The sequence below is a fragment of the Manis pentadactyla genome, chromosome 4, assembly GCF_030020395.1.
Source record: "Manis pentadactyla isolate mManPen7 chromosome 4, mManPen7.hap1, whole genome shotgun sequence".
In the NCBI taxonomy this organism is placed as follows: domain Eukaryota; kingdom Metazoa; phylum Chordata; class Mammalia; order Pholidota; family Manidae; genus Manis; species Manis pentadactyla.
In genome coordinates this window covers 102422245-102441067 of record NC_080022.1, presented here as the reverse complement: position 1 = coordinate 102441067, position 18823 = coordinate 102422245, and the positions used below count along the sequence as shown (strand labels likewise).

Here is an 18823-nt window from a genome sequence, read left to right as displayed (position 1 = left end):
ATTGAAAAAGATGCATTAATATAATACACTATATTACTGTTTTATTAAGTGGTTCTGAGACATTTAATAAAGTCATACTCCATTTACTTGGAAGTTCTCTTATTTAGTGAATACAGGTTTATGATTATTATACATTTTGTCAGATTTTCAACATTTAATGAACACATTAATAAAACTTTAATTAAAATTGAAACACCACTTAAAGTTTGGATCATATTATGTGAGTTTAAATCTGATATGGAATAGGAAGTACTTGAGACTAGCCAGGAAAATTACAAGAGCATTGAGGAGGGCCCTACCTTATCAGACATTAAAATGTTATAAAATGTGACTAAAATAGAATGGCATTAGGTAAATAGGTGAGTGGAGCAAAGTAGAAAACCCAGTTAGATCTCAGTGTATTTGACAAGCTGGTGTTTAAATGCAGAGGGAAAGGATACTTTACTTAATAAATGTTGCTGCACATTAATTTAAATTATCCACCTGGAAGGAAATAAAATTGATTCTGTACCTTACCTCATACCAAGCCTCAAAATAAATTCCAGATGGATAAAAATGTAAACATAGAAAGAATCTCTAGGACCAAATTTATGATACCAAATGTATAGCTGAAAGGTAGAAAGGGTTATAAACTACGTAACAATTCCACATTCTAAAAAGACTAGATGGACATAATTTCCTCCTCTAAAAAGTGTATGGTAAATATGCCATGAAGTATGTGCAGAAAAATGGCAAATAGGGAATAACCATTAGCAATGCCTACAACAGATAAAGGGTTAATCGCTTTGACATATAAAGAACTGTACAAACTGATAAGAAAATAATAAGGGGGAGTCAAATCACAGAGGAGCAAATTACTAAGACCAGTAACAAGGAAGAGATGTTAAGCCTCATTAATAGTCACTGAAATAAAAACTAGAGATGTTACTCCCCTTATTCTAGGTCTCTGACTGAAGGCTCTAAATTAGGAACCCAGGCAGTTTGACCCTGATGTAGTCAGACATGGAGACATGAGGAGGGATCCGAGATGTCCTCATTCATTTCTGAAACATCAGTTTTAGAAAGAGATCATATCCACTCACAGAGAGTTCTCTTCACTTTCTTTTCTGCTCACACCCAGTGATAATAGACCCTTTTTCAACATCCGCCCGTTGCTGATGGTGAGGTCAGCAATGAGTGAACAAAGGTTTGGAACCCTCAGGATCGTTGAAGAGACCAGGGTTCTAGGGCTCTCCTGAGATGAATGATGGTGTATGTCCCCTTTGGCAGCTTCGCCATCTCTCCTGGGGCTGTGCCCTCTGTGGAATGCCACACTGCACTGCTCCCTAAGGAATGGGCTGTGGGCTTCCCTATCACACCCATGTCTTAAACCCACTGCCTAGCTAGGGACTCTGTGACTGCTCCAGAATCACAGAACTGCAGCTGGGAATGCCTGGCAGCCTCATCCTCTGTGAGTGCCCCCCTTTCAAGGGGCAGCTGCAAAGTCCCCAAGCAAAGAGACTACCCCAAAGGCTATTTTCCCCTCCAAGCCAAAGGGTTTCTTCCTTTCCTTGATTCTCTCTTCACCTCCTTCTCCCATCCCAAAAAGACCGGCCCAGCGTTCTCTCCTCTGCAGCTCTTCTCACAATGTTCACACCTGCTTGAGGGCCTCTGAGGGTAGTGGGGACTTTCCCCCAGGGGTATACTGCTCTTACCATCCTTCCATTCTCATGTGGCTGGATTGATGATGCCAAAGAGCTCATCATTTGTGACGGCTTTGGGGTTGAGGTCAGTCCAGACGGGGCGGCGTTTCATGATCTGATAGGTCTTGTGCAAGGACCTCAGCACCTGGGACTTGCCGGCACCAGCACTGCCCACCACGAACATTGAGTGCCGCACTGCCAGGAGCTCCTCCAGCTGGACCACCTGGGGGAACACAGCACTCAGCCAGAGGGACCAATCTGTCACTCACCTACTCCCCACAGCTCTTCTGTGGGCCAGGCTGGTGTCTGGAGTGAGGCCGACATCAACCGAGGAAGGGCTACTCCCCTCAAGATGGGATGGGTCCTAACCACAGTGGCAACATGATTCCTGTACTCACTCATTCATCATTCAGTCATATAATTTATTAGTCACCCACTAAGTGCTTGAGAGTGTACCAGGTGAGGGGCATTCAGAGATGACCATCCTGCTCGGCATGATCCCAGAGTCCGATCAAGAAGCAAGTCATGTGGACATGACAAGTGATTATAATGGAAGGTGAGGTGGTGGTGGGGCTGCTCTTGCTGTTGAAAGGAGACTGTATTATATTCCTAGACTTTTTCATCAACAATTACCGATTCCCTGCTACTGGAAAAACTTAAAATTGCTTTCTAGTTCCATCAAATTTTGTTCATTTCAGTGGTGTTGAGATATAACCCAAGTACCATAAAATTTACCTTTTAAAAGTATAAAATTCAAAGGTTTTGAGCATATTCCCAGGATTATACAACCATCACCACTCTCCAATTTTAGGACCTCTTTATCACCCCAAAAGGAAAAAAAGATGTACATACTCATTGCTGGTCACACCCATCTGCCCATTGCTGCCTCAGCTTTTGCAACCCCTGAAGTACACTCTGCTTCTATAAATCTGACTATTCTGGACATTTCCTATAAATAGATTAATTAAATATGTGGTATTTTGTGAATGGCCTCTTACAGCATTTTCAAGGGCCACCCACACTGTAGCCTGTACCAGTTACTTCATTCCTCTTTATAACTGAATAAAATTCCACTCCATAGGTAAACCACATTTTGTTTGTCCATTTATCAACTGATGAATGGGTTATTTCTACTCTCTGACTGCTACTAATCTGCCAACTTTTGAAGGTATCTTCTGTAAGATAAATATATAAGGACACTTACGCTTACTTTTACTTTTCCTTGTCCTCTCCATCATCTCTCTTCTGCCAGACCCATTATTCTCTTATGTTGCCATATTTGGTAATATTTATATTCTGTTCTGTACTTATATTTAGACCTTCTATATTTCCCATGATTATAAGAGTTGAAGACCAATAGTGGCTTACTTTTATGATTGTAGATATTTTTCACTACATTGTGTTCTCTGTGGATTTAGAGTCATGATGACAGAAGTTATTCTAAGTATCAGTCCAAGACACACGCGCCACTTGCTGGCGATCACTTCTATTGCTATGAAAAGGTAGAAGAACCTGGTCCAGTCCAAAATCACTCAAACAATGCCAGAGAGAGGGCCTGGTGAGATAGATATACCCAAACATCCTGAAAAAGAATTCAAAATAAAAGTCATAACCATGCTGACGGATCTGCAGAGAAATATGCAAGAGCTAAGGGATGAAGTCCGGAGGGAGAAATGAAACAATTAATAGAAGGACTTAAAAGCAGACTAGATGAGGTGCAAGAGACTATGGAATAGAAATCAGAGGACAGGAATACAGAGAAGCTGAGGTAGAGAGATATAAAAGGATCTCTAGGAATGAAAGAATATTAAGAAAACTGTGTGACCAATCCAAATGGAACAATATTCGCATCATAGAGGTACCAGAAGAAGAAGAGAGAGAAAAAGGGATAGAAAGTGTCTTTGAATAAATAATTGCTGAAAACTTTCCCAAGCTGGGGGAGGAAATAGTCTCTCAGACCATGGAACCCACAGATCTTCCAACACAAGGGACCCAAGGAGGACAACACCAAGACATATAATAATTAAAATGGCAAAGATCAAAGACAAGGACAGAGTATTCCAGCCACAGAGAGAAAAAAGATCAACTACGAAGGAAAACCTATCAGGCTATCATCAGACTTCTCAACAGAAACCTTACAAGCCAGAATAGAATGGCATGATATAATTAATGCAATGAAATAGAAGGGCCTTGAACCAAGAATACTGTATCCAGCATGATTATCATTTAAATTTGAAGGAGGGATTAAACAATTTTCAGAGAAGCAAAAGTTGAGGGAATTTGCCTCCCACAAACCACCCCTACAGAGTATTCTAAAGGGACTGCTCTAGATGGAAGCACTCCTAAGGTTAAATAGATGTTACCAGAGAAAAGAAAATCACAGCAAAGAAAGCAGATCAACCAAATACTAACTAAAGGCAAAAAATAAAATCAACTGTTCATAAAAGCAGTCAAAGGAAACACAAAAGAGTACAGAATAAAATACCTAACATACAAAGAATGGAGGAGGAAGAATAAGAAGGGAGAGAAATAAAGAACCATCACACTGTGTTTATAATAGCTTAATAAAAGAGTTAAGTTAGACAGTTAGATAGTAAAGAAGCTACCTTGAACCTTTGGTAACCATGAATCCAAAGCCTGCAATGGCAATAAGTACATATATTTCGATAATCACCCTAAATATAAATGGACTGAATGCACCAATCAAAAGACACAGAGTAATAGAATGGATAAAAAAGCAAGACCTATCTATATGCTGCCTACAAGAGACTCACCTCAAACCCAAAGACATGCACAGACTAAAAGTCAAGAGATGGGAAAAGATATTTCAAGCAAACAACAAGGAGTAATAAGCAGGTGTTGCAGTACTAGTATCACACAAAATAGACTTCAAAACAAAGAAAGTAACAAGAGATAAAGAAGGACATTACATAATGATAAAGGGGCAGTCCAACAAGAGGATATAACCATTATAAATATCTATGCACCCAACACAGGAGCACCTACATATGTGAAACAATACTAACAGAATGCATTCATTCTAGGAGACTTCGACATACCACTCACTCCAAAGGACAGATCAACCAGACAGAAAATAAGTAAGGACACAGAGGCACTGAACAACACACTAGGATAGACAGAACTAACAGACATCTACAGAACTCTACACCCAAAAGCAGCAGGATACACATTCTTCTCAAGTGCACATGGAACATTTTCCAGAATAGACCACATACTAGGCCACATGAAGAGCCTCAAAATTAAAAAAGAGTGAAATTCTACCAACCAACTTCTCAGATCACAAAGGTATAAAACTAGAAATAAATTGTACAAAGAAAACAAAAAGGCTCATGAACACATGGAGGCTTAAGAACATGCTTCTAAATAATCAACGGATCAATGACCAAATTAAAACAGAAATCAAGCAATATATGGAGACAAATGACAACAACAGCATAAAGCCCCAACTTCTGTGGGACACAGCAAAGGCAGTTCTAAGGGAAAAGTATATTAGCAATCCAGGCCTCTTTAAAGAAGGAAGAACAATCCCAAATGAATAAAGTCACAATTACTGAAACTGGAAAAAGAAGAACAAATGAGGCCTAAAGTCAGCAGACGGAGGGACATAATAAAGATCAGAGAAGAAATAAATAAAATTGAGAAGAAGAATAAAACAACAGAAAAAAATCAATGAAACTAAGAGCTGATTCTTTGAGAAAACAAACAAAATAGATAAACACCTAGCCAGACTTATTAAGAGAAAAAGAGAATTTACACACATAAACAGAATCAGAAATGAAAAAGGAAAAAATCAGAACAGACCCCACAGAAATACAAAGAATTATGAGAGAATACTATGAAAATCTATATGCTAACAAACTGGATAACCAAGAAGAAATGGACAACTTCCTAGAAAAATACAATCTTCCAAGACTGACGCAGGTAGAAACAAAATCTAAACAGACCAATTACCAACAATGAAATTGAATCAGTAATCAAAAAACTATGCAAGAACAAAACCCCTGGTCCAGATGGATTCACTGCTGAATTTTATCAGACATTGAGAGAAGATATAATACCCATTCTCCATAATGTTTTCCAATAAATAGAAGAGGAGGGAACACTTCCAAACTCATTCTATGAAGTCAGCATCACTCTAATACCAAAACCAGGCAAAGACCCCACCAAAAAAGAAAATTACAGACCAATATCCCTGATGAACATACATGCAAAAATACTCAACTAAAAAAAATCCACATGATCAACTCCATAGATAGTGAAAAAGCATTCAACAAAATTCAGTATCCATTCTTAATAAAAACTCTCAACAAAATGGGTATACAGGGCAAGTACCTCAACATAATAAAGTCCATATATGACAAATGCACAGCCTACTTCATACTTAACAGTGAGAAGCTGAAAGCTTTTCACCTAAGATCACGAACAAGACAGGGATGTCCACTCTCCCCCCGTTATAAAAAAGAAAAGAGAATGTGGGCTAACTGACAAATCTGTGGAAAGGGAGGGTCAGATTCTCAATAAGAAAAAAAATGGAGAAAAAGGGAAAGGAGGGTCATCTTGCCCCAGCCAACTCCCAGATTATTTGGGAAGATGTGGACTGTCCTGATCCTAAGACATCAGCCCCATGCTCTGCATCTTAGGAACCGCATCAGATTTAATTCATCTCTGGGGTGGGGGCACCTTTTAGGCTCAGAGCCTTTCCTTTAAGAGGAAACCCTCAGTCTGGCATGCAAGGTCTTCTGTATTATGGTCCACAGTATCTTTTAAGTCCGATTGCCCACCCACTACCCCAATACCTTTTTCTCAGCAACACTGGACCTCTCTCTGCTGCTGTACAATCTCTATGGTTCCCCATCTACCCTTTTGCTGAGCCTTTCCCTCTACCTGGCAGACCCTCCTGTCCTTATCTACCTTTAAAAAGTCTATCCAGTGAACTTGGGAGGAGAGACATTGGGTGTAGCTATGAGCCCACTGGTGAAAACAGTACAGTTGCAGAGGACCAGGTGATGTCTTGCTTCCTTCAGTAAAACGTGGTCTCAGAAATGAAAGCAGATACCAATTTGCGATTCTATTTATACGTCACCAGGGCTTAATCCCAACCAGTGAAGTATTGTGTGCTTAGAAGCAACTCCTGGAGTGGAGTAGAAGTAACCTGCCCCCAGACTGTTTGTTCCCCAAAGGGGAGCACCCTCTGTCCCGTGAAATAACTTAGTGGCTTATGTTGGAAAAGTAACGGCATTCCAGTTTCCTCTTCTGTAAAGTCCCTCATCTGCATCATTAGCTGAATATGTTGTGGCGATCAAATGTGATACTGAACATAAAAACACTTATAAACACTGAAGTGATGGTCATGTGATTTCTAAAGATAGTATTGTACAAGAAAAAAAAATCTCTCCATGTCCCTACACCCTAGGACCCTCCTTTGTGGCACTTGTCACATCTCACTCCACGACCCAGCTCTTTGTGTGCAGGTACTTCTGGAACTACATGTATGTATCAAGAAAATGTTACTTTCTACAAAATTGCTCAGTAAAAGTAATAGACTTCTGGAGAAATGGGACTGGGGAAGACCATTCAACATGTACAGAACTTTATATCTGAAGCACTAAAAACTCAACAGTATATCCTAATCCTAATAAAAATGTCAGCACAATTAAATCAAAAGAACACTTGCACCTTGCCCCATGTTGGTCAATCCTTCGCAGCTTTAAATCTGGGGGCCTGTGCTTCCTTTTTAAGGAGGTAGGTCATGGGTATATTCACTCCTAATAAAGGTCATTTGGATCACAACTAAAGATCTGCTCTGGATGAACACTTCTTCATTAATCTACAGTTTTAACCCAACAGGGAAATGCCTTCACCTTCCCTCAGCCTCCCCAGAAAATGTAAACACCACCATGGTTTCAATACCCAACTGGTCACCCTTGCACTAAAGTTAACGTGTTTTTTTAAGTCTTTATTTACTGCCAAATGTATTCATTTTCTAATGCTGTTGTAATAACAAACCACTGCAAATTTAATGACTTAAAGCAACACAAGTTATCTTAAGAGTTTAGGTGGTCAGAAATCTAAAATGGGTCTCACTGGGCTGAAACCAAGGTGTTGATAGGACTGGATCCTTCTGAAAGATCTGTGGGAGAATCTGTTTGTTTTGTTTTTACTTTTTCCACCTTCTAGAGGCTGCTTCATTCCTGGCCTGTGGCCCCTTCTTCCCTCTAAAAGCCCCCAATGGCTGATCGAGTCTCTTTCCTGTGGTGTCACTCTGACATTCATTCTGCTTACTTTTATAGACCATTGTGATTATATTGGGCCACCCAGGTAACCCAGGGTCATCTCATCTCCAGGTCAGTTTATTAGCAGCCTTAATTCCATCTGTGACCTTTGTCATGTAGCAAATTCACAGAGCCTGGGAATTAGGATGTGGACACCTTGCAGGGGGGTATATCAGTCTTCCTAACACTAGGAATTTTTTAATTGTAGGAAAGCTTGCTCCTGATCACTTCAAAACATTTATAAGATCAGAAAAATGCAGAGGAACCAACATGACTTCCACATTGTACCATCACCCCTCTATAACCATGTAGAAGTAATTCGCAGGAAGGCAACAAGTGCTGTAGCACAATGGATGTGTCTTCTTCCTTTCATTCGATCATCAGCTCCCTGATGGTAGGGGCTCTGTCTTTCTCTTGCATTCCCCACCATGCATTCCACATTGTGAGTGCCCTAATAAAGAGCTCTTGAACTGGGTTATTGCTAAATTGATACACATTTGTACATCCTAAGTACCCCTTGGATTGAGAATGAAGGAAACCCATCACCCAAGGAAAGGACCAAGAGACAAAGAAATCTTGGGAGGGAAAACCCCATGTACCTTGAGCACAAAGTTGTCTTCAGCCTGGAGCTTCAGATTCACCACCGCCTACCTAACCAAACCTTCAAAGTTGAGGTCTCTCCTCCGAGGGACGTCCAGGGCAGGAAAGAGGTCCCCAGTCAGGCCCATGAACACTGGCATGTCGTCAGTCACAATCTTGGGGATGTTGAAGTCTTGCAAGGAGCACATGAGGACTTGGTCCTCGGGCCGGTCAGTGTCCCCTCACTTCAGGGATCCTGCCACCACCAGCACAGACTTGATGGCATGCAGGCCCCAGTCGTAGTGATCCTGTGGGATGGCAGTGCAGGTTAGACCAGGGCTGTGGGCTGCAGAACACCATGAACTTGGGCTGGTGTCTGCAAAGTTATAGCTATCCCATCAGGATTATGTCACTTCTGGGGCCAAGACAGAGGGACAGGAAAAGACCAGTGATGTAGAAGATTCTGATCACAGGATCCTCACTCCTGGTCTGGCATTAGTTTTCCAGCTATGATGACAATAACACAGATGTAGGACATACAGGGGCTGGAGGTCAGGGAAAATAAACAGAACCACTTCCAAACCTGTCTAGCTACTGCTTGTACATCCAGTGGGTGGAAGGGTTATAAAGGAGGGAGCTTATTGGCTCTTAGAAATGGCCAAGGCTGAACTCGCACACTCCACCCTAGAGGCCTTCAAACACTCTGAGAAAGGAATTCCCCCAAAAACAGTTCCTTAAAAATTCTGTCAAAAGTAAAACTCACTGGTCACAAGTCCTGACAGTAGATGCCAGGGGAGAGTGAGCCATACTGCTGACACCAGGTGTACGAGCAGCGTGGTAGGGGAATTGTGTAGTACAGAGCACAGCCTGCACTCAGGCAGTACTAGATTCAAGTCCCCGCTCTGCTCCTTGCTTCATAGCATATCATTATTTAATGAGAGCTGTGACACATGCTGCAACTCACTGCACAAGGAAGACAGGGGACAAGGTGGCTCTGCCCCAAACTGACTGTCTTCCTGCCCCTCAGCCTGTGGATAACCTGGTCCTTCTGGCCTGGGCTGCACTTCTTTCTCATCTGTGCTTCACTGAATTCTATGCCGTCAGGACTTTAATGTTGTTTCTTCAGGGAAGTCTGCTCCTCAGCCTATTACAGCAGCCATGTCTTTGACCTTCAATGCACACTGAGATTAGGGAAGGCCAGTGCAGGACTGTGAACTGCAGCTGTGGAAGTAGGTGGGAGGCAGAGCCCCCCACAGTCTTTTAAGGGTATGATCAGGATATTGGTCTTTATTCTAAAACCAGTGAGAAGCATTTTTAAATGATCACTTTAGCTGGTGGCTAAAGAATGGGCTCGAGGAACTGGAGCAGAGGTAGAGAAACTTGCAGAGAAGCAGTTCCAAGAGTTTAAGCCAGAGACATGGGTGCTTGGGACTAAAGGGGTAGAGAGAATATGAGACACATGTGAGAAATATCCAGGGGGTAGAATGCACAACAGCTCATTCATTATACATAAGAGGTAGGGCTGAGGAAGAGGCACATGTCGAGGATAACCTGCAGTGTTCTGGAATTACCAAGTGAGTAAATGATGGTTCCTGGTACTGAAGTGAGGAATTCAGGAGAAGTAGGCTTGGGGTGGGGGGCTGGCACGAAGAGCAGCTTCAGATGCTCAGCTGGAGGTGGTTATGCACCTTGGACAGATTTCACAGGGCTGAGAGAGCCCATGTTGTGGTGGCAAATGGGATCCAAGCCAGAGAACCCCAAACAGTAGAGGGGTCTGTGGGAGCAGCCCAGGGAAGCCTGATGGCTGTCCTTGCCGGCAAGAAATTCTCCCCTGAAGGCTTACTCTTAGAGGTGCTCAGTCATGTTTTAAGGTGCTATTCCTGCCGGGGGACCTGCCATAGGTCCTTCTTGTCCTTTTAACGACAAGCAGCAGTGAGAAGTGGGGATCCTTACTGCCTAACTCTCTCTTTCCAACCCTCTCACCTTATCATGCCCCTTCAGATAAAGACCAATGCCTCCAAGGGTTTTGTTTGCCACTGCAGGATTTCTCTTGGGACACTGGATCTATAAAGTGTTGCTAAGTATTCTTTTAAAAAATGGAGTTCCGCAACCAAATCATTTAAAAATGCTGGGCTAAGAAAATGGACACAGATCTTTATTATAGAAGTGTTCAGAGCTTTTAATATGCTGAGCACAGAGTGAGTGTCCTTGAGAAGGCTCTAATGTTTGCCTAACATCCTGGCCCCAGAACCAGTCCAGAGCTGGGGCTATCACATAGGAGCAGTGAACAGTCTAGCTAGGGAGTGCACCTGTTTGGAGAGAAGCTCTTTGCACAACTGGTAGAGAGTGATGAATTTTCTGGCTAATAACCGGACTTCAGTGAATCCTTCTGCCACCAGCATGATCTCACATATCAACTCAAAGCCGGGAACAACCATCGCACAAGGCCTGCATACAAGGACACAGAGAGCCAATTAGGTTTCCCAACCATAGAGTTGCAGGGAGCTTGTAAGACAAGAGTCACTGGCTGAGATCATGGACAGAGGCATTTGTGAGTGCAAAAACTGAGACCTTAGCAATTATTTCATCAAAGACCCTCAATTTAAAGATGAGCTAACTAAGGATAAAGGAAGTGAACTCTTGTACAAGGTGATGGATGATGTCAGCAGGTAAGGGCAAAAATGGGGCCACAGCTGAGTCTTGCAACCTGAATCCTGTGTGCCTTGCACAAGGCACAGATCAGTAAAGCCTTAGTAATTAGTGGATTACTAGATTGGTAATCTTCTATAATAGATTAAGGGCTAAGCTTGAGGAACTGAGTCTCTCTTGGTGTCCACAAGAAAATGAGAATCTCCCCATTCCCCATTCTCAGAACATGTGTCACCTCCAAGTCCTGATGCTCAGGCTTCCCTTGTACTTGCCACATACACGTGGAAATCTCTCATGCTGAGATCTAAAGTAGGTACCTATGAACCCCACTTGCCACAGAATGGTGTACAGGAGACTACAGAAGGGGACTTCTGTCTGTGCATAAGGATTTCCTGTGATTTTCCCCCTCTAGCTCTAGAAACATTTGATTTTAAAATTACTCACTTTCAAAACTGATTAGGTATGTAATAGGAGCCTAAGGTTATTATATTCCTTTTTTTTTTTCAAGAAAATACTTTCTTTTAAAACTTGTATTTTCCAATTTCCTAGATGAAAAGTTACTGAATTAGAATTTTAAGTGCTATAATTCACATAGGGGCAAGAATATACTTATGAAGAAAAGGCTATTATTAAAAGGTCTTAAATGTGAATGTATTTCTAGAAATCTACCACAGTATCTCTACTCTTTACAATGCTAATCCTTGTCAAATGGGATTTGCCAATAGTTGATTAGCTCAGGTGATTAAAATACAAAAAATATAAAATGCATTCTGCTAATCTTCATGAATATAATCCAATTGCAATCAGGTTTCTTGGAAGATATATGCAGGGAATTTTTATTGTTTTACTGATAGTGTTGGTATATATCCAAGGACTAACTGTATTATATTATGTCTAATACTATGGGATGGGACTGCTTAATCACATCTTTGAGTAGTTGGAAAAACTATGTGGATTCTTAAGTCACTGACAATTAAAAGAAAAATACACCCGAATACTGAATTACAGATGAAAATAATGCTAGCAATAAATAGTAATCTGATTTTCCATCTCTCAGCTTTTAAGCTTCTGATGTAATTATTTTTGTTGACATGTGATAGATGAGAACTTATAATTCTGTCCTCTATCCTACTAGATGTAACAAGTCTCTCATGTATACACTTTCTTTCAATTTACTAGATAATCTTGAAGGGCAAGATTCATGTTATTCCTCATCAATAACCTTGTGGTCCTCAGAAAGAATTCAAATGATTCAAGCCTCTGACATCCTAATCCTAGTAAGTATACTAAAAACACCCTTGAGCCTTTGATTGCAAATTCTTTAGAAATCATCTTTTCCTGTGAGCATCTTTACAAATGTGCACTAAAGTCATGCTGGTCGGGCACTTTTACCAACATCCTGGTTTTGCAGAATGATCAAGAAGCATTTGTTCATCTGTGATAGAGCCAGACTGTGATTGTTCTAAAGATAAGACAACACAAGGCATTTCTCACTCACCAGGCAACGTGTCAACAGAGGCCCGGGGGGGTACAGACTTTCCCAAGGATGAGGAACCCCATGGGATCTCTTCCCTTCCAGCAAGCCTCATTCTCCTCCCTTGATGTTGGTGCCTCTTATTGTTTTTGAAAAGAATGATGCTTGAGCAGGAAAACAGCCATATCCTGCTAGGAGATACACATAATTTGGGGGGCCCCAAACAGAGTGAAATGCAGGGCCCTTCTTCAAACAGTATTAGGATTTCAAGATGGCGATAGCAGAGCACTGAACCAAGCATGGGGCACCCCCAAACATGAGGCCCTGTGTGACTATACAGGTTACACAGCCATAAGGCCAGCACTGTTTAGGGTTCCTACCTAATCGGAATCCCAGGGAGGAGACAAGGGGGCTCAGTGGGCTGTCCAGATAAAAAATGGAAAATTTTTTCATGATGGCTCTAACACAGTCACTAACTTGAAACCATGTGGCACTTCACTTTCAAAATCCCAGGCAAATTTCTATTCCGAAAACTTCAGATTGATCAATTTACCCTAGATTTGTCATTATAGAGATAGTCATACTGAGCCTTTGAATGCCCCTTATTTTAATAGAGCAATTAATCAGACATGATGAAATTTCTGTATTAATCCTGTATGATTTTTTTTTAATTTAAACATTTCTTAACTGGGGGAATATTAATATCACTAAAGCAACAGGGCATTTAAAAGAAAAAATAGCTGTACAACAGCTTTATACACAAGGGTGAAGCCTTAGTTCTAGCCTGTGGGTATTTTGTTCCCTTTTAAGATTGCAATAGCAGTTTTTTATGAAGAGAACTAATAAACACATTAAGCTGTATGCTGATTTTTTTTAACGCCCTTATGGGTATCGGTCATAAGAATTTTACTGGAACCCAGAGTTATCCCCTTTGTAATAATAATTTTAAAAGCATATGTATATAAAAGCTCCAGGTTACATTACTAAGCAACGACATTTCCGAGAGTGAATATACTTCCTGTATGCCGCAAGTTGCTTCAAGTACATATTCGATGGCCATCTGTGCTTCTCAACAAAACTGCGTTCTTCCACTGAAAGGTCCTGAAATTCAGGCTTTTGACTGAAGATGAGGTAGTTAGTGGCAATGAAATGAAGTAGCCAGGTTGAAAGGCAATTGAAGTGGTGAAACTTGGCTTTTTTGAGCAGGTCAACTACATCAAGGTTCATGGATGCCAGCTCCCTGCTTGGCATGCTCTGCAGCTGTGTAATGATGAACAGCTCACAGATGTGCTGCAGTCGAGACACCTGGTACATCTCAGCACAGATCAGGAGACACATAGCCTGGAAAATGCTGGCTGGGCAACAGGAGTCTGTGTACAGGTATTCTAAGAATGACAGGAAGGTCTCTTTGGAAACACCATAAACTGGAATCAGAACACTGTTTGCTTCCATGTAATTCCCATTAAACATGGCAGCCATCACTTCACAACGGGCCACCAAGATGGCCCTGTGGGCTGGCACTGTCGTACCTTGTATTTCGAAGACAACATCAGCAAGCATTGGTTTATTAAGGAAAAATTTGAGGGAAGTGCTATAAAACCACAGAGGTTTTCTGGCTTGATAGGTTTTGCAATTCCTCAGGCAATTAATATTTCTGGTGTCTTTAAAATGCATTTAACTTTCTCAATTACACTTGAAACATCCCCAGAATCTTTCAACTTCTTCCTGATATCTTCTTCCAATTCTTCCCACTGAAAAGCACCTGAATAAATGAAGTGCAGAATGTCCGATAAGCAAGAACAGAAGAGGGTGTCTTTAACAATGACTCGTAATGGTGGGTTGCCTGGAGAATCCTGGCCAGCACCTGGAAATGCAGTATCTCTGTTTATAGCAGAGATCCTGGGTGGTTCGGATGATACTGGAATCCTGAATGTCAGTGGGACTCTTCACATTGAAAAGCAGCATGAAGACGTGGCTTACGGCACAGAGAACGATCTTGTGGGCCTCTACAACTTCCTTTAAATCTGGGTTGTAAAATATCACATCCACACACTGACAGCAGAGCAGCAAATTATTTAAATCAGTTATAATGTGATGCTTCAGCTTTTAAGACAGGCATTTTTTCTGGTTGTTCAAGCTGAGGTGGTCTAATTCCATGAAACGTGTTGCTCATTTTCCTTTTCTTCATTTTTTCACTTGTCTTCTGATTTAAGGCTTGAATCATAAAATACTCCAACACTCCTCCAAAATATTTTCCTATGTAGAAGTCATCAAGGCTGTGTAGTTCAAGATAAGTAGCTCCTAGTTCTTTAGCAAGTTGGATCCCTTCTGTTGTACTGACACAGCTCCCTCTGTCTGAGGTACATAGTGGGCATATACAAGGTAATTCTTCATTTTGTCTGGTACCAACAGCAGCAATGATAACTGGAACTGAATTTAATGCTCTTTTTATCACTGGAATATAATTATCCTTTACTTCATGGAATGAAAACTTGTCATTTACGTTATATTTGATCACAGTGATGTCAGCACCCCCAATCAGATTTCGAGAGGTATACCAATCACTGTCAGAAATGTCCCAGACGGGACAGTCGTGAACCACCAGCTTGACATTCCCAAACGCGCTGGCCTGATACTCGGTGAACACCGGGCGCGCGACCGTACTGGCCGCGTTCAGCAACAAGCTGCTTTCCTCCCCTGAGACCAGTGGGCTTCTCCCCAGGTAAGTGCGGATGAGCCCCGACGACCGATTGTCCTGGTGAAACGCACCCCCCTCGTTCCCCAGCGCAACGATGTGAATGGACATGATCTCGAATCCAAGCGCAGGGCGACGACTGGGAGAAAAGCGGCTCCTCGCGGCCTCTCGCGGCCCGTGGGCGGCGTATTTAGCCGCAGTCAGCTCATCCCCGGCCGCTGCCCCCTCGCGCGCCTCCACCGCCCCGCGGCCGACGCAGAGCGGGCCCCCCAACCAGCCAGGGGGGCCGGGCCGTGCGAGTCGGGCCGCACGCGCCTGCCAGCCAGTCAGGAAGTGCCCGGGGACATCCCGGGCGGCCGCCGCTGCCGGGAGTCACCCGGCGCCTGGGCGCTGCAGCCCCCTCTCCACCGCGCTCCCGCGGCCGGGCAGCTGTCACCTCCTGCGGCTGCTCCTCCTTCTGGCCTAGATGGGTGAGGAGGAGAGCGGGGCCGCCGCCCCCCTCCGCTGGCCCGGCGGGCGGGCGCAGCACGACGCGCTCCCCGCCGAGGCCCCCTATTTATTCCTTTAATTGCATTTTTCCTACAGATAAAAATTTTCAAAAACATATCAGTCGCTTACATCTTTCCTTTAAGTTGTTTCACATTGCATCCAAACTCAAAGGAGCAACCAAATGCACAGATGCTCAAAATTACTTTGAAGCCTGAAATAAAGTTAAATATGCGTCCATACAACAGAATGTAGTGTGGCCACAAAAAGTAATGTGGTATGAGAAAAACTATGTAATGACATGGGAAAACATTAACTAATAAAGGCAACATACATACTAAACTATATACAGGGTCTCATGCCAAGTTTGAAAAAGAAACACTCTGTTCACATCACATTGGAAGAAAGAATGCCAAGGGCTCTGCTGAGCATCCCATGATGACAGGCCTGAGATGGGGAGGGACAGAGTGTCTGCAGTCAGATGCCGGGGTGCAAACTCCGGTACTGCTGCTTACTAGTTGGGTTACTAGCTAACCCCAGTAACAGGGATCTACCCTGGCAATTTCTTGACTGTTTTCTCACTGAGCAAGGGGAAAACTAATAGTATCCATCTCATAGGGGTTTTGTGAGAATTAATGTTAAAGTAGGTGTTTGCATTTTTTGTTTTTACAAATATGTTTCTGTTTTGTCCCCCCAAATTTTCTTCTGTATTCCCTTGAAATTCAGCAACAAAATGTAAGGAATAATTCTTACCAGGGTGATAAGTCACCCCCATCATTATTTGTAGCACAAGCCTTATGTAATAAACACTTTGTGTAAACAAATAGCAAACAATCCTGTATCTTGTGGTACCAGCTTAGACAGCCTGTTGACATTCCAACAAGCTCTTGGATAAACTGGAGGATAAGCCTGAAGGAAAGCCACACACCTCTCCAAGTGACACAGGGATTTGCCACCATGGGAACCATTTAAATGTGAGGGACCAATATATACAGGAGCTTCCCGGCAGTCCCCTAAGCCTCTGCACCCCCAAACAGACAGGCCTGGGTCTCTCAGTCTAGAGACAAGACCAACAGCTTTATCAGAGCTCTCATAGCCTCTCTCTGTTAGGTACCAGCTCACAGGCAGAAAATCAAAAGCCATGAAGTAGAAGCATCTTTTCACTTTCTTTTTGTTGGGCTGGCTTCTCTTCTGAAAAAAGAATGGAGACTCCAGTCCCTGCTACAAAATGCATTTGTTTCTTTTATTGCACACAATAAAGAAGATTTGCATGCATGGCGATACCCACTGGTGGCAAAAGTAAAGTAAAAGAGGTGCCCTCATGCATTGCTACTAGGAGTGTCATTCGGCACTACTCTCTTTAGAAAGCAATTTGGCAATGTGTATCAAGAACCTTAAAAATGTTCCTTCCTCTTAACTCAGTGATTCCACTTCTGGGAAGCTAGCCAAAGAAAATAATCATGCATACAGTAAAAAAAAGACTTACATACAAAGATGTATATTACCACATTATGCATAAATTCGTTTTAAATGTTGGAAACAGTCCTAATATTTAACTATGGGGACTTGTTAATTACACTGTGAACCATGCACTTGATAGAATAAAATGCAGTCATGAAAGAAGATTTCTTAAGACTGCCTAAGAGAAGACACTATCTATGCTAGGATTATGATAGACTGTGAACTGAAAAAACAAACCAATGTGAAACGGTGTGTAGACCACAAATGTAGACTACAAATATGACTTTATAGTATACATATAAAGAAGAACAGAACACAATTAAGCAAAACATAATTTCATCAGTGATAGCATTAAAGATGGTTTTGTAAAATCTACTTTTTAAAGCATTCCAAATTTCTTCTGATATATATGTCATACATTTTCAGTGGGAAAAATAAAAGAAACTTCTCTTTGGGGCACTTGCCTGGGGCAGAGCTGACTCTCACCTGAAGAGGGCCTTGAGGTTCTCCGGCAGCTCTGTGCGGCCAGTGTAGCCAGGGTTCATGGTGATGAAGATACCCACAGAGGGGTTCAGGCTAGTTTCCTCCCCAAGGAAGCCAAACTGCTGCTTCTTATCTTGAATTGCATCTTGATGCTTTTCACCTGGTGAACAAGTCAACAGAAAATGCTTCCACTGTGCTTCAGTGGCGGGTGGCAGCTCAGGCTGGAACCCATGGTTCACACACTTGCTCTGTGGCCCCTTTCAGTGAAGGACAGGATTGCATGCTGGATCCGTACTGATGGGCCCTGGCTACACCTGTAAAAGAACTCGGGCCACCCTTATCCATATGCACAACACACTGACTAAGAGGCTGGGAGTGAACCGACCTCTCTGAACATCGGCCCCCTCTCTGGAAACAGCTAAGGGTATTAGCACCAGCCACATGTAGGCACCTTTCTGAGCATGTTTTGTGCATTAACTCATTTGATCTTCACCATGATCCTTTTGAGGGGAGCACTTCAATACCATTGTCCCCATTTCTCAATGATGAGCCGGGCCTGGCTCTTAGCCACAGCATGATGAAGCCATTGGGATTGTTCGGAGGATTAAACAAAATACAGTCTGTAAAGAGCTTAGCATTCAGGAAATGCTGCCAGAAAATAGCAGCTCACATGGAAACTGCTAATGTGATCATCCTCATCTTGGTTTAGCTCCTCACAGCCACTCCCCAGACTATGTTCTAGAACAGACTGTGTATGCACAGGTGACCCCTTTAGGGATGGAGTGTTCCATGTATGGTGGTGACTAGAAAGGGCCAAAGTGGCAAAGGGAGGCAGGAGCCAGATCTTCAAGGGCTACTGGGGCCTTTCTAAAGAGATTCGCCTTTTTCTTAAATGTGGTCTGGAGCCAGAGGAGATTGAAGCTGAAGCCTGACTGGGTCATATCTACCTGCTAGATTGCTCTTATAGCAGTGGGAGGAGAAACAGAAATGAAATTCATCCATTTATTTTCACATTTGGTGC

The 18823-nt window shown here is 42.5% G+C and overlaps 1 protein-coding gene and 1 pseudogene across 1 annotated transcript in view; both read right to left on the bottom strand.

Moving 5' to 3' along the window:
* The window catches only part of LOC118931520 (dynein axonemal heavy chain 9-like), a 215598-nt gene that overhangs the window by 79209 nt on the left and 117566 nt on the right, over nt 1-18823 (bottom strand). Inside the window, 4 exon segments of the mRNA XM_057499467.1 lie at nt 1695-1905; nt 8575-8862; nt 10864-11002; nt 17806-17947. Of these exon segments, the coding sequence (XP_057355450.1) occupies nt 1695-1905; nt 8575-8862; nt 10864-11002; nt 17806-17947 (780 nt within the window).
* LOC130683396 (rho-related BTB domain-containing protein 3-like) lies at nt 11770-15729 on the bottom strand (annotated as a pseudogene).